The sequence below is a fragment of the Ochotona curzoniae genome, unplaced genomic scaffold, assembly GCF_017591425.1.
Source record: "Ochotona curzoniae isolate NIBS_2020 unplaced genomic scaffold, NIBS_Ocur_1.0 contig_513, whole genome shotgun sequence".
In the NCBI taxonomy this organism is placed as follows: Eukaryota; Metazoa; Chordata; class Mammalia; order Lagomorpha; family Ochotonidae; genus Ochotona; species Ochotona curzoniae.
In genome coordinates, this window is record NW_024466451.1 from 49,536 (window position 1) to 61,568 (window position 12,033).

General features: G+C 45.2%; 1 protein-coding gene across 1 annotated transcript; it reads right to left on the bottom strand.

Annotated features, from left to right (window-relative positions):
* Window positions 1-3,597: 3,597 nt before the first annotated feature.
* Window positions 3,598-10,774, bottom strand: LOC121162099 (putative vomeronasal receptor-like protein 4). The gene is given in 3 exon segments (XM_040988930.1): window positions 3,598-3,986; window positions 10,220-10,666; window positions 10,669-10,774. Coding segments are annotated over 3 exon segments (903 nt in total). The 5' UTR covers window positions 10,736-10,774.
* Between the last annotated feature and the right edge of the window lie 1,259 nt (window positions 10,775-12,033).

The window sequence follows — 12,033 nt, forward strand, 5'->3', positions numbered from 1 at the left end:
CCTTCAACATGCTTAACAAAAGTGTACCAAGTAAGTTAAGCAACAGGTTGTCAGCTGGTCAAACATATTAATAACAAGGAATTCTAGATTAGCACTCATGATATAGGTATGAAGACCTGTGCAAGATGAAAACGTAAAAGATAACACCAAAAAATTACCCAGGAACAAAAAATGAATGCAATATACTGAACATAGAGAGATTCAATCTCAATTTCTTATAGCAAAGTAAGTCAAAGCTACAATAAAATCACATTTTTATCAAATGTAAAGAGAACATGAACATGGGTAATGATGTAGAATATCAAGGTCACAATGCTGATATGTGAGGTGAACTCCAGGGAAATGGTTTGAAGGAGGTGACTCAGCAACAGGATTACTACAGTTTGACTACCCCTTTATCCAAAATGCGTAGGATCACAAGTAAGAATGTATCTTAAGAATGGGACACAATCGGGCCCAGGGCGGTGGCACAAGTGGTTAAGGCCCTCGCCTTGCACGCCCGGGATCCCATTAGGGCACCAGTTCTATCCCGGCAGCCCCTACTTCCCTTCCAGCTCCCTGCCTGTGGCCCAGGAAAGCAGTCAAGGACAGCCCAAAGCTTTGGAACTCTGCACCCTTGTGGGAGACCCGGAAGAGGCTCCTGGCTTCAGATTGGCATAGCATTGGCCGTTGTGCTCACTTGGGGAGTGAATCATTGGACGAAAGATCTTCCTCCCTGTCTCTCCTCTCTGTATATCCGCCTCTGTATATTTTTATAAAAATAAAAAAACAAAAAAAAAGAAAAAAAATGCTTTTGTTTGCCTAAAGAATCTGTACACAAATAAATGCTGCCTTGGTTCCTAGATTACAATCCTTTTCCTCTTCCTGACCAAAATGCTGACTGAATATATAAGCTGTCCAAGCCAGAAGATTTTAGCCAGACAGTCCTCCCAGGGTACAAATGCCACTAGGTTGTAGAAGTCATTTTTATCAAGGCAGCCACCTCAAAGTGACTGGCTTTGCACAGGATGTGCAAAATGGAACCGTATGATGAGCTTAATTTTCAAAGCTAACAAAATTCTTTGGCCACTATATATACCCGCTGTAATTCATGGGCTTCCCCACTCAAGGGTTGTTGAATCATGTCCACAATTCTATCTGAATTGCTGGGCAAGAAGGGAGAGGACGTTGATGTGTCAGTGCAATGTCATAACCAGCTAACTGGAAAGCAGGATGCTAGTGTGGATGGTGAACATTTTGAAGAGGAAGCCAGTGTACTGTGGGCCTGGGTGAGAAGAGGTTGATCTGAGGAGTAAATCTGGGGGGAGTGGCACAGGCCATCACTGAGGAAAACACCATGATAGAGCAGCTTGTGAAACAGCTGCAGGGTCTAAGGAAGGGTCCTCCCAGAGGAATTGAGGAAGACGAGTCTGTGCCTCAAACCCAGACTGCCCTTCAGAAAGATCTACTGAAAGTAGGTCTTGAAGCCCTTTGAATTTCCCCCAGGAGTGCATAGCAAGACCGCAACGAAGACAGTTCTATTTGTGACTGGAGGGAAGACTGTGGTGTAAATATCTTTCTTCAGTGTCAGAGAAGATCCAGAGGCAGCAGTCTCACGGTCATGTGTCCTTAGAAAATTAGGAGAAGGAGGGTCCCTGTAGGAGGATGGAAATGAGCAGGATTTTCCTGATAGAAGGATCATCAATGCAGTTTAGGGACCATGTCCTCCCCTTTAGTTACTCATGCTGGTGGGCTGGCACAGAGCTGAAGTGGACCAAGCAACAAAGCACAACCTAAGTTGAACAGACCAGAAAACAGAGCCAGGGAGCAACTCAGGACAGGAAAAGGAGGATCTCAAAGATGAGGAGCAGGATCCCAATCTGGAAATGCACCCCTACAAGGGGGAGGAGCCAGAGGTGATGAGGCTGTAGGAAACTGAAGTGCCCTGTAAAGATTCGTTGTGCAGAGTCCCATCCCAGGAGATGCATATTCTGATCTCTTTGTGTGGGCCTTAGAGGAAACTAAAGCCAAGGTAGGATTCAGATGAAGCACAGTCTTGCTGCAGTGTCCAACAAAGTGACAAGGAATTGGAGAGGCAGGGTTGGAGACAGGGAGGGAACTTGTGCCCATAGCTCAGGTGCCAAGGCTGCACTGGGAAAACAGAGACTGGGACAGGAAAAATGAGGATGACCTGTGGTAGGTGTGATGCAATGAGGGGTTTCAACTTGCTCACCACAGAGGATGCTGCTGCCAAACATGCTCATCTGCAGTGCTGCTTCTTCAGCAACTAATAAAAGATTTTAACATTTATGTTTTTCATATATTAGATAGAATGATCCCATGCTCCAGCAATTCCACCCTAGGCATCCATTCAAACAAGCGAAAGCAGATACTTGAGCCAGGACTTCTAGACTAGCATTTATTGAAGTAGTGACCACTACAGTCAGAAGATGGAAACAAATGCCTATTAATTAATCAATATACAAATAAATGTCTGCCGTGAAATATTATCTTGAAAGGAGACACTATTTTTGCCTTAGATAAATGACACTGGTACAGTGGGTGCAGCCGCCACCTATGATGTCTGAATTCTGTATCAGTAGTTTCAATTCCTGGCTATGCATTTTTTCACCCATTTTATGCCTCTGAAAATATACAGGAGGAAGGCCCAAGTATCTGGGCCCTAGCTATTCATGTGAGAGAGATCATGACAGAGTCCCTAGTGTCTGAATTCTGGCTGACATTTATTGTCATTTGGGATGTGAACCAGAAAATGATAGCTCTCTGCATTGCACTTTCAATAATAATGGTAATAACAACAACAATTAGACTCAAGGTTTCAGACAATGAAGTCTCAACCAGGTGACATACGCTCACATTCCATGGGCTCATCTTTAAACTGCCATTGCAGTAAGATGTTTGTGAGGTGAAAATAATCCAGTGCAGAGAAATGGAAGAAACAGAAATTGACAGGTGATAGGGGAAGGAAAACATGGGAAATTACTGTCTTATACATATAAGATTTTGTTTGAAGTAAAGACAAACGCCAGAATTGATAGTGATCATGTCTGCACAGCATTGAGGCAAATGTACAAGGCAAATGTAATGATTAAAAGGATTAATTTTTAAACTGTTTTGAAGTAATAAAAAAACACCCATTTTTTTGCTTGTGGAATAATCAGATAAAAGACATTTGCAAAAAAAACTGGGTGTTAACAGAACTTTTTGACTTTCATATTTAGTGCATTCTTATCTGATATATTTTTATTTTGTTGATTTATAATAATCATACTTTTTTGTACAGAAAACAGCAATTGCACTCACCTTATCCTGTCTGTCATTCTGCTCTTGAAAGAATGAAATCAAGCAAAAACCAAGTAAACAGAACATAAAACCATGTGTTAGGAATGGCAAATTGAAGGCAAAGGAAGACTCTCTTTCTAGCTTCCCAAAACATCGGAATAAGCTTAGATTGCCTAGTACGAGGCTTCTTCTAGAAACCAAGTATTTGTATAGACCTCAATGAATTAATACTTCATGCATTCAAGGACAGGCAGTTTCTAGAAATATATATTAAGTGACTAGAAAAGGTAGTAGTGAAGCTGTATCCTGCACCCCTCAGTGAGCACTCCAGCATTTAGCAAGGTAGAATTCTCTGGCAATCAGGACACAGGGACTGAGACTGGCAAAACCAAATTCTGGAAATAGTTTAACATTGGATAATGTGAAAATCTGTGTCTGAGTGAACCCTAAGTAGAAGGAGAAAATAAAATCTGCCCAATAAAAGAACAGGAAGCAGGTCATGAGAATGAGAGTACTCTGAGTGGCTCTGATCTCTGGGCTGGGATATTTAGCACACCTGGATCTCTGGAGGTAGAGGACACGTTTGTGATGTTTGTACAGATGTAGACCCATGTACAGACTGCTCCATCCCATGAGACTCTGAAAGGTGAGGTCTCGAAGAGCCATGAAGCAGAGGACAAGCCATTTGATTTTGTGTGGTGTTGATTGCCACACGCGGTGATGTTGATTGCCACACGCGGTGGCCTAAAGATGGCGCCTGGCGGAAATAAACACGTCAGCAGGAGTAGCTCCTGTCACGTACATTGGAGAGTATTGCGCAGGCGCTTGCACATGCGCTGAGGGCTGACGCGTGAACAGCGGCGTGATCAGCGCGTGCACAGGCCTCTTGCCCTATCCAAACTGCAGGATTGGCGCGTGGTCTAGAGGCTCACCAATAAGCCGCCACTTGGGCGGAGCCATCCCCGATAAGAGCGAGAGCACGAGCTGGGTCGGGGCCTTCCTCTTCATCATCTTGGTGTGCACAATAAAGACTACCGCGGAAGACTTCACTCGCGTCTGCCTCTTATTGCGGGTCGATAGGAGCGTGGGCGTGACAACTGGTGCCGAAAACCCAGGAAATTTCAGGACCTAGAGGAAGGCCCCCCGTGCCATACGGGGAGAAGTCAGAACCGCGGCCATAAATAGGTAAGGAGCTCTGAGAGGGAGGCGTTACTGGGCTTGAGGAATTTAACCCTGAGACATGGGTGCGCAGACTTCCTTGATTAAGCCTTTACAGGCAGTTTTGAAGGCGTGCAACTTAAGGGTTAATGAGCGCACACTGGAAGGCTTTATCAAAGAAGTAGATTGTCATGCACCCTGGTATGTGGTTTCCGGATCATTGACTCCGCGGTCCTGGGAGAAACTCGGTAAAGATTTACAGAGAGCTAAGGAGCGTGACCGTTTGAGTCCGGGAGTTATGCCGCTATGGAGATTGATTCGTGCATGTTTAGAAGACGACCGGTGCAAAGAAGCTGTGACTCAGGGTCGAGATTGCCTTCAATTAGCCCAAGATAGCCTCTCAGAAACAGAGCGGGAGGAGAGAGTTGGTACCAAACTTAAACAAGAAAAGGGAGTCAAGAAAAATGAGAAAAACGATAAAAATGGCCATAGTCAAGAGAAAAAATCTTCCCTTTACCCGATATCGGAGTTAGAGAAGTTAAAAGTAGCTCCCTCTTCCTCAGATACAGAATCTTTAGACTCAGAGGAAGAGCGTAGACCAAGAAAAGATTATAATAGAAAAAGGAGAGGTGAGAAAGACTCCAGGGAACGCGAGGGCCAGGAGGAACGTTGTGGCCCCTCCTCCCGCAATGGGCGGAGCCAAGAGGCACCCACAACTCCGGCGCCTTCAGCACCCCCCTGGGTTTTTAATAGCAGCCATTGGTATGCAGCTGCCCATACCTTGGAAAACAGCCGAACCGGTTTGGGTTCCCCAATGGCCGCTATCATTTGAGAAATGCCAAGCTGCTCAACAATTAGTTCAGGAACAATTACATTTGGGACATTTAGAGCCCTCTGTTTCTCCTTGGAATACTCCTATTTTTGTTATTAAAAAGAAATCAGGAAAGTGGCGTCTTTTGCATGATTTAAGAGCTGTAAATGCACAGATGCAATGTTTTGGTCCCGTTCAAAGGGGCCTCCCAGTTTTGTCATCCCTCCCTAAACACTGGCCGTTATTAGTGATTGATTTAAAAGATTGCTTTTTTTCTATACCATTAGCATTACAAGATAGGGAGAGGTTTGCTTTTACTATTCCCTCTGTTAATCATGAAGAGCCGAAGAGCCGGATAAGCGTTATCAATGGAAAGTATTGCCCCAGGGAATGGCTAATAGCCCCACCATGTGTCAACTTTATGTTGCCCAAGTGTTACAGCCGGTACGAGACCGGTTTCCAACAGCTCGTATTGTCCATTATATGGATGATATTCTAATTTGTGCCCAAAACCAAGACCAGTTATTACAAATTTATGTTGATTTGAAGCGGGCTCTACAGAATTATGGCCTTATAGTTTCAGCCGAGAAGGTTCAAATGCAGCAGGTAAAAGCCTTTTTAGGATCTTTAATCACAGAAACATATGTTAGGCCTCAAAAGATAAGTCTTAAAATTTCTCATTTGCGAACACTGAATGATTTTCAAAAATTAGCGGGGGATATTAATTGGTTACGACCCTTCCTTAAGATCTCTTCTCAGGAGTTAAAGCCCCTGTTCGCCCTACTTGAAGGCGATTCTGATCTTGCCTCCCGACGAACACTCACACCTGAGGCACAACAGGTCTTAGTGAAAGTTCAAGAGGCCATAGAGAAGGCTCAATTAGTTCGCCTAGATCAAGATCAGCCTTTTGAATTATGTGTGTTAGCTACAGAGATTTTCCCCACTGCTGTGTTATGGCAACAAGGCCCATTGCTTTGGATTCATTCTCAGATTTCTCAGATTAAGTCTATTCAATGGTATCCATCTGCGGTCGCGTCCATAGTACTTAAGGGGTTAAAATTAGCTTTGTGTCATTTTGGGCGCTATCCAGACCGCATAATAGTCCCCTATACTGTCCAGCAATTACAAGTTTTGAGTGGATGCAGCAATGAGTGGTCCATCTTAATGTTTACCTATCAAGGAGTTTTTGATAATCATCTTCCAAAACACCCATTATTACAATTTTTACAGCGACATCCTGTGGTTTTTCCAGAGAAAACCAGCTCTCATCCTCTTACTGGTGCTTTGACAGTTTTCACTGACGGCTCCTCGACAGGAGCTGGAGCCCTGGTTGCTGAAGAGAGGATAATAACCAAGTCCTTTTCAACAGTCTCTCCTCAGAGAGTGGAATGTCATATGGTGCTTCTTGCCTTACAAACCTTTTCAGAGCCCTTGAATATTGTTTCTGATTCCCTATATGTGGTGAATGCGGTGAATGTTTTAGAGGCCGCTGGCTTTATTTCAGAGTCCGGCCCGGTGGCAGATCTTTTTAAACAAATTCAACAGGCCATTTGGCATAGAAACCACCCCTTTTATATAACCCATATTCGAGCCCATTCAGGTTTACCGGGACCACTAACTAGAGGAAATGCTCTTGCAGACGCCGCCACCAGGACTCAGGTTCTGATGATGCTTGTGTCTCCACCTTCCTCAGAGGAGAAGGCCCGCCAATTCCATTCACAGTTTCATGTTTCAGCCCAGACCCTTAGACTTCGATTTGGGATTACTAGAAAAGAGGCACGCCAGATTGTTCTTGATTGTCCTGCCTGCTGCGAATTTAGGCCTGTTCCGCATGAAGGGGTTAACCCCAGAGGATTGAGGCCTAATCAACTATGGCAGATGGACGTGACACACGTCCCCTCCTTTGGGAAAAATCAATTTGTACATGTATCTGTTGATTCCTTTTCAGGCATACTTTTTGCATCAGTACTAACTGGGGAAAAGGCTGTTCATGTAATCCAACATTGCCTAGAAGCATGGGCCGCGTGGGGTAAACCTGAATGTCTCAAAACTGATAATGGCCCTGCCTATACTTCGGTGAAATTTCATGCCTTTTGCAAACAGATGGGTGTGAAATTAATTACTGGTATCCCATATAACCCACAAGGACAAGGAATAATTGAACGCGCTCATCGCACCATTAAAGAGTACATACAAAAACAGAGAACCGCCTGGGACTCATTTGGCCTCACTAGCCATAGCCCTCGGGCCATTTTGGCCCTGGCCCTTTTTACCATTAATTTTTTACAACTAGATGAGAAAGGCCTGAGCGCCGCCGATCGGCATTCCCTTCCCTCTACTAAAGAACAGTCATGGGTCAAATGGAAGGATGTATTAGAAACTAAATGGAAAGGTCCAGACCCGGTAATAAGACAAGCTCGAGGAGCTATTTGTGTGTTTCCACAGGATGCTCCAGTCCCGATTTGGGTTCCGTCACGATTGACCCGCAGCTGTCCAGGCCCGATTGAAGCAGCGCCTTCGCAAGAGGACGAAGAGGACGCTGCCAAGGATGAGAACTGTGAATCCCTTTTGGGGTAATACCCTGTTAGTGCTAGTTGGGGTGCTGCTTCTATCCAGCTTAGCCATGACTGAGCATCGTTGGGGCATTCTAACTGCCTTTCCACGGCCCCTGCCGGTCACCCATACAGCGGCTGTGTTTCCTCGCTTTTTTACCACAAATGAGACCCTTGATTTGCCATATTTGCCTATGGATTTGGAAGAGGCCAATGTTACAAGCTATAATTTGGATCTGAGTGGCTCCCTGTGTTTTCAGTTTTGGAGTGGCTCTGCCAGCGAGGATTATTCTTGTGTTACTTTTTCTCCACAGGCAGCTGCGTGGGTAGATCAGCCAGAGTTAACCTGGACACAGAAGCTAGATCAATGGCTTAGGCAAACTTTGTTGTCCACACAGTCGCCATCTACTGAGGCCGCTCCTTTTGCCAATGCCACCATAATTTTTGGGGCTATGCCACTCCGCCATCTTAATAGAAATCTGACGATTCCATCACAGCCAAAATGGATGCCCCGTTGTTCCACGCCCTATTCATCAAAACTTTTGAAACCATGGACCTCCTGTCAGTCCCCCATGGTTATGTGGGCCAGACGAGGCCAATATACCTTTTCTCCTGCTATGGGTACCTGGCGCAATAACTCCTATAGTGGCCTTAATTATACATATCAAAATCCAGTACAATCTATTTTTGTGAATCCCTGGCATCAGTGGCTTCTTTGTGGAATTAATGGATCCTGTACAGATTTGCAACCATTTTCAATGTTGAGAGGAGGCAAGATAATGCTTGCCAATGTTACCTGGAATTTTACGGAACCTTTTGAGACCTCGTTAAATGTTACCAAAGAATTTAGGACAGAGAGTTTTGTTTCCACTCCAGTTTGTGTGATTCCTCCGTTTTTGTTCCTGCTGTTTAAATCTACAGGCCAACCAGTGTCATCTTTGAATTGTTCTGAGAAATGGTGCAAATTGGCACAATGCTGGAATGCCACTGATGACTGGGATGGAGCTGTTGTGATGCACATCCCGAGATGGCTTCCCTGGCCCGTGGACACCCCCACTGCTCTGACCCTATATCGCCAGAAGAGGGATTTTGGGATAACGGCCGCTCTGATAGCCGCTATTACCGTAGCTCTTGCAGCCTCCGCTACGGCGGCCGTGGCCCTTTCCACCACTGTACAGACGGCCACTGCCTTAAATAACATTTCTGCTGCTACAGCCCAAGCCTTACAAAATCAGGCCCACATTAATAGCCACCTAAAAGGGGGCCTGATGGTCTTGAATCAGAGAGTCGATCTGGTTCAGGACCAGGTCGACACCCTGTGGGAAGTAGCACAATTAGGCTGTCAATGGCGTCTTCCTGGCCTATGTGTGACATCGGTTCCTTTTGTTAATGGCTCACATGCTGCTAATTTGTCCAGACAACTGTCTAGTTATCTTTTAGGAAATTGGACCAAAGAGTTCGACGAGCTTCAACAAGATCTAAGGATCGCGATCGTGCAGATTAATTCCACCAGAGTCGATCCTTCAATAGCACACTCCATGACAGACTAGATCAAAACCGCTGCGGCCTCTATAAAGGAATGGGCGGGAGTGGGGGTCTTGCTCTCGCTCTTATGCGGCGGGTTGGTGCTTGCCCTTTTTTGCCTCTATCGCATAAGACAGAGGGCTACTCAAGATCGTGTGATTATCCGCCAGGCCCTTCTAGCCCTTCAAGAGGGTGCCTCCCCCCAGGCTTGGTTAACCATGCTCAATAATGAATAAGGTCCAATGCAACAGCCCTTGCACTCCGCTGGGATTGCCCATTGCACGCGGAAGGGTGACCCATGTCAGCAGCTTGACCTTTGCCGACTTTCTCTACAAACTGCTGCCAATGACGGGTAAGATGGCTAGGATGTCTCCACCTAAGACAGGAGGCCATTGGTATCTGACAATGATCTCCCTAGACGGGTAAAGAGTATCCCAAGCCACAACCTAAGACAGGCTCTTTTTGTAAAGAAGAAAGGGGGAGATGTTGATTGCCACACGCGGTGATGTTGATTGCCACACGCGGTGGCCTAAAGATGGCGCCTGGCGGAAATAAACACGTCAGCAGGAGTAGCTCCTGTCACGTACATTGGAGAGTATTGCGCAGGCGCTTGCACATGCGCTGAGGGCTGACGCGTGAACAGCGGCGTGATCAGCGCGTGCACAGGCCTCTTGCCCTATCCAAACTGCAGGATTGGCGCGTGGTCTAGAGGCTCACCAATAAGCCGCCACTTGGGCGGAGCCATCCCCGATAAGAGCGAGAGCACGAGCTGGGTCGGGGCCTTCCTCTTCATCATCTTGGTGTGCACAATAAAGACTACCGCGGAAGACTTCACTCGCGTCTGCCTCTTATTGCGGGTCGATAGGAGCGTGGGCGTGACAGTGTGGAGCTGGCAGTAGGTAACAATACTCAACATGTTTTCTAACTGCAGATTTATTCATGCTGTTGACTGCTGTGGTATAGTGGAGCAAGTTAGAACTTATGAGGAAGCTAAAGACCCAGATGATGAGGAGGTAGGGAAGAACCTGGCATGCAGTGTGTGGTTTGATCTTTGTCCACAAGGTGTTCCTGGGACTGATGGTGATGGCCTGGACTACACTGAGGAGGCAGGTGGTGCAGATGGAGAGACTTCGAGCAACCCTGTTCAAGTAAGACACAGTTTTACAAAAAATGTCACCTAGTAGGAAGTTATTGATATAAATGACTGTGATTATGTCTCTCACTCCTGTGGTACAGATGACGATAATATTTGAAAAAGCCAAATGGATGAGGATAAGGTCTATGGATTTTTTCACAGAACCCATGACCAAAGTGTGTGCATGTCTCACAACTATGAGGAGTTTCCCACCATTCCAGGTCCAGTGAGAGAAAGGATGATTATTCTCTGGGTGAGGTCACTCCAAGTCATCTTCTGACTTCAGGAACAGGACTAGATAAAGCTTTTAAGGAAAACAAAGAAGGTAACATGGCAAATTTCAGGTGTGTGGATCTTCTCTGCTTATTCAAAAGAGCAGTAGTGATGCACATACATGTTGATATGTACATACACATTCATACATCACTGTTCATGCTTAGAAGCTCTCTCATCTCCTACTTGATCTCCTCTTTTTGTCTTGCTTCTGTTGAAACAGGGATGGTAGCAGTTGCAAATGAAACACAACACCTGCCTTAGTGCATCTTCCTGCCTTTCCACATGAGCCTTTTATGTGTTTCCTAGGTGGAAAATTACTTGAAGAACTTTTCCCAGAAAACTTTAAATGATAACACCCCATTGACAGTTCTAAACCATGACCCTAAGGCCATTCCTTTTCACTACTGACACTCAGCACCTTAGCTATCTGGACTGTGCTGGTGTGCCGGGTACATCCTCCATACTAGCCTTCCAGTGAGCACTGGGAAATCAGCCAGGTACAGAAAGACAAATATCACCTGTCCCCACTTATCGGTGGGAGTGAAAATTTAATCATGTACAAGAAATCCAAACAAATGGTTACTACAGGGTGTAAATGACAGGATGGAAGGAGGAAAGTTAGTGGAGAGAAAGATGCAGCTGCTATTCTGTTGCCCAGCAGGATATATATGATGAACAACAATTAATTGTATGTTTCTGTGTTGTCAGTAGAGAGAACTTTAAATGTTCCCCAGCCACAGAAATGAAACTTAACTATTTGAATGCCATAGTTATCAGTTTCTCATTATTACACTTTGCATTTTGGTACTAAAACATCATACTGAATTGCATTAGTAAGTATAATTACTGCATGTCAATGTTAAGTAAAAGCTGCACTTAAGAATCATATCTATATGTAACATGAGTGGCAGCATCTCAGAATTGCACTCGTCTTTTTCAAGCCCATTGTCTAGAAGCCAGTATGAGATAGGGCGGGGGAGGTAGGGGAGGAGGAATGACCCCTTGCCTGAGGTGGAAGTGGCAGAGCTGAGGATTCTGCTCTGCTTTAGCACTCCAGGGGATCAGAGGGAATATTTGTCTGATTGCTCTGTTTTGTTTTCCTTATACTTACTTTCCATCTCTCTAAACAACATTGCCATCTATGACCCTGGAAGTATGACTTGCCGTCCTGTGATCTGTAACAGGGTGGTGCTCTATACCAGTCAGGCACACTGTGAGAATTAAATGGGCAGATCTATGCATTGCCCACGTCAATCCCCAGAAATGAAAATAGACTGATTTTCTAAATAAAATTA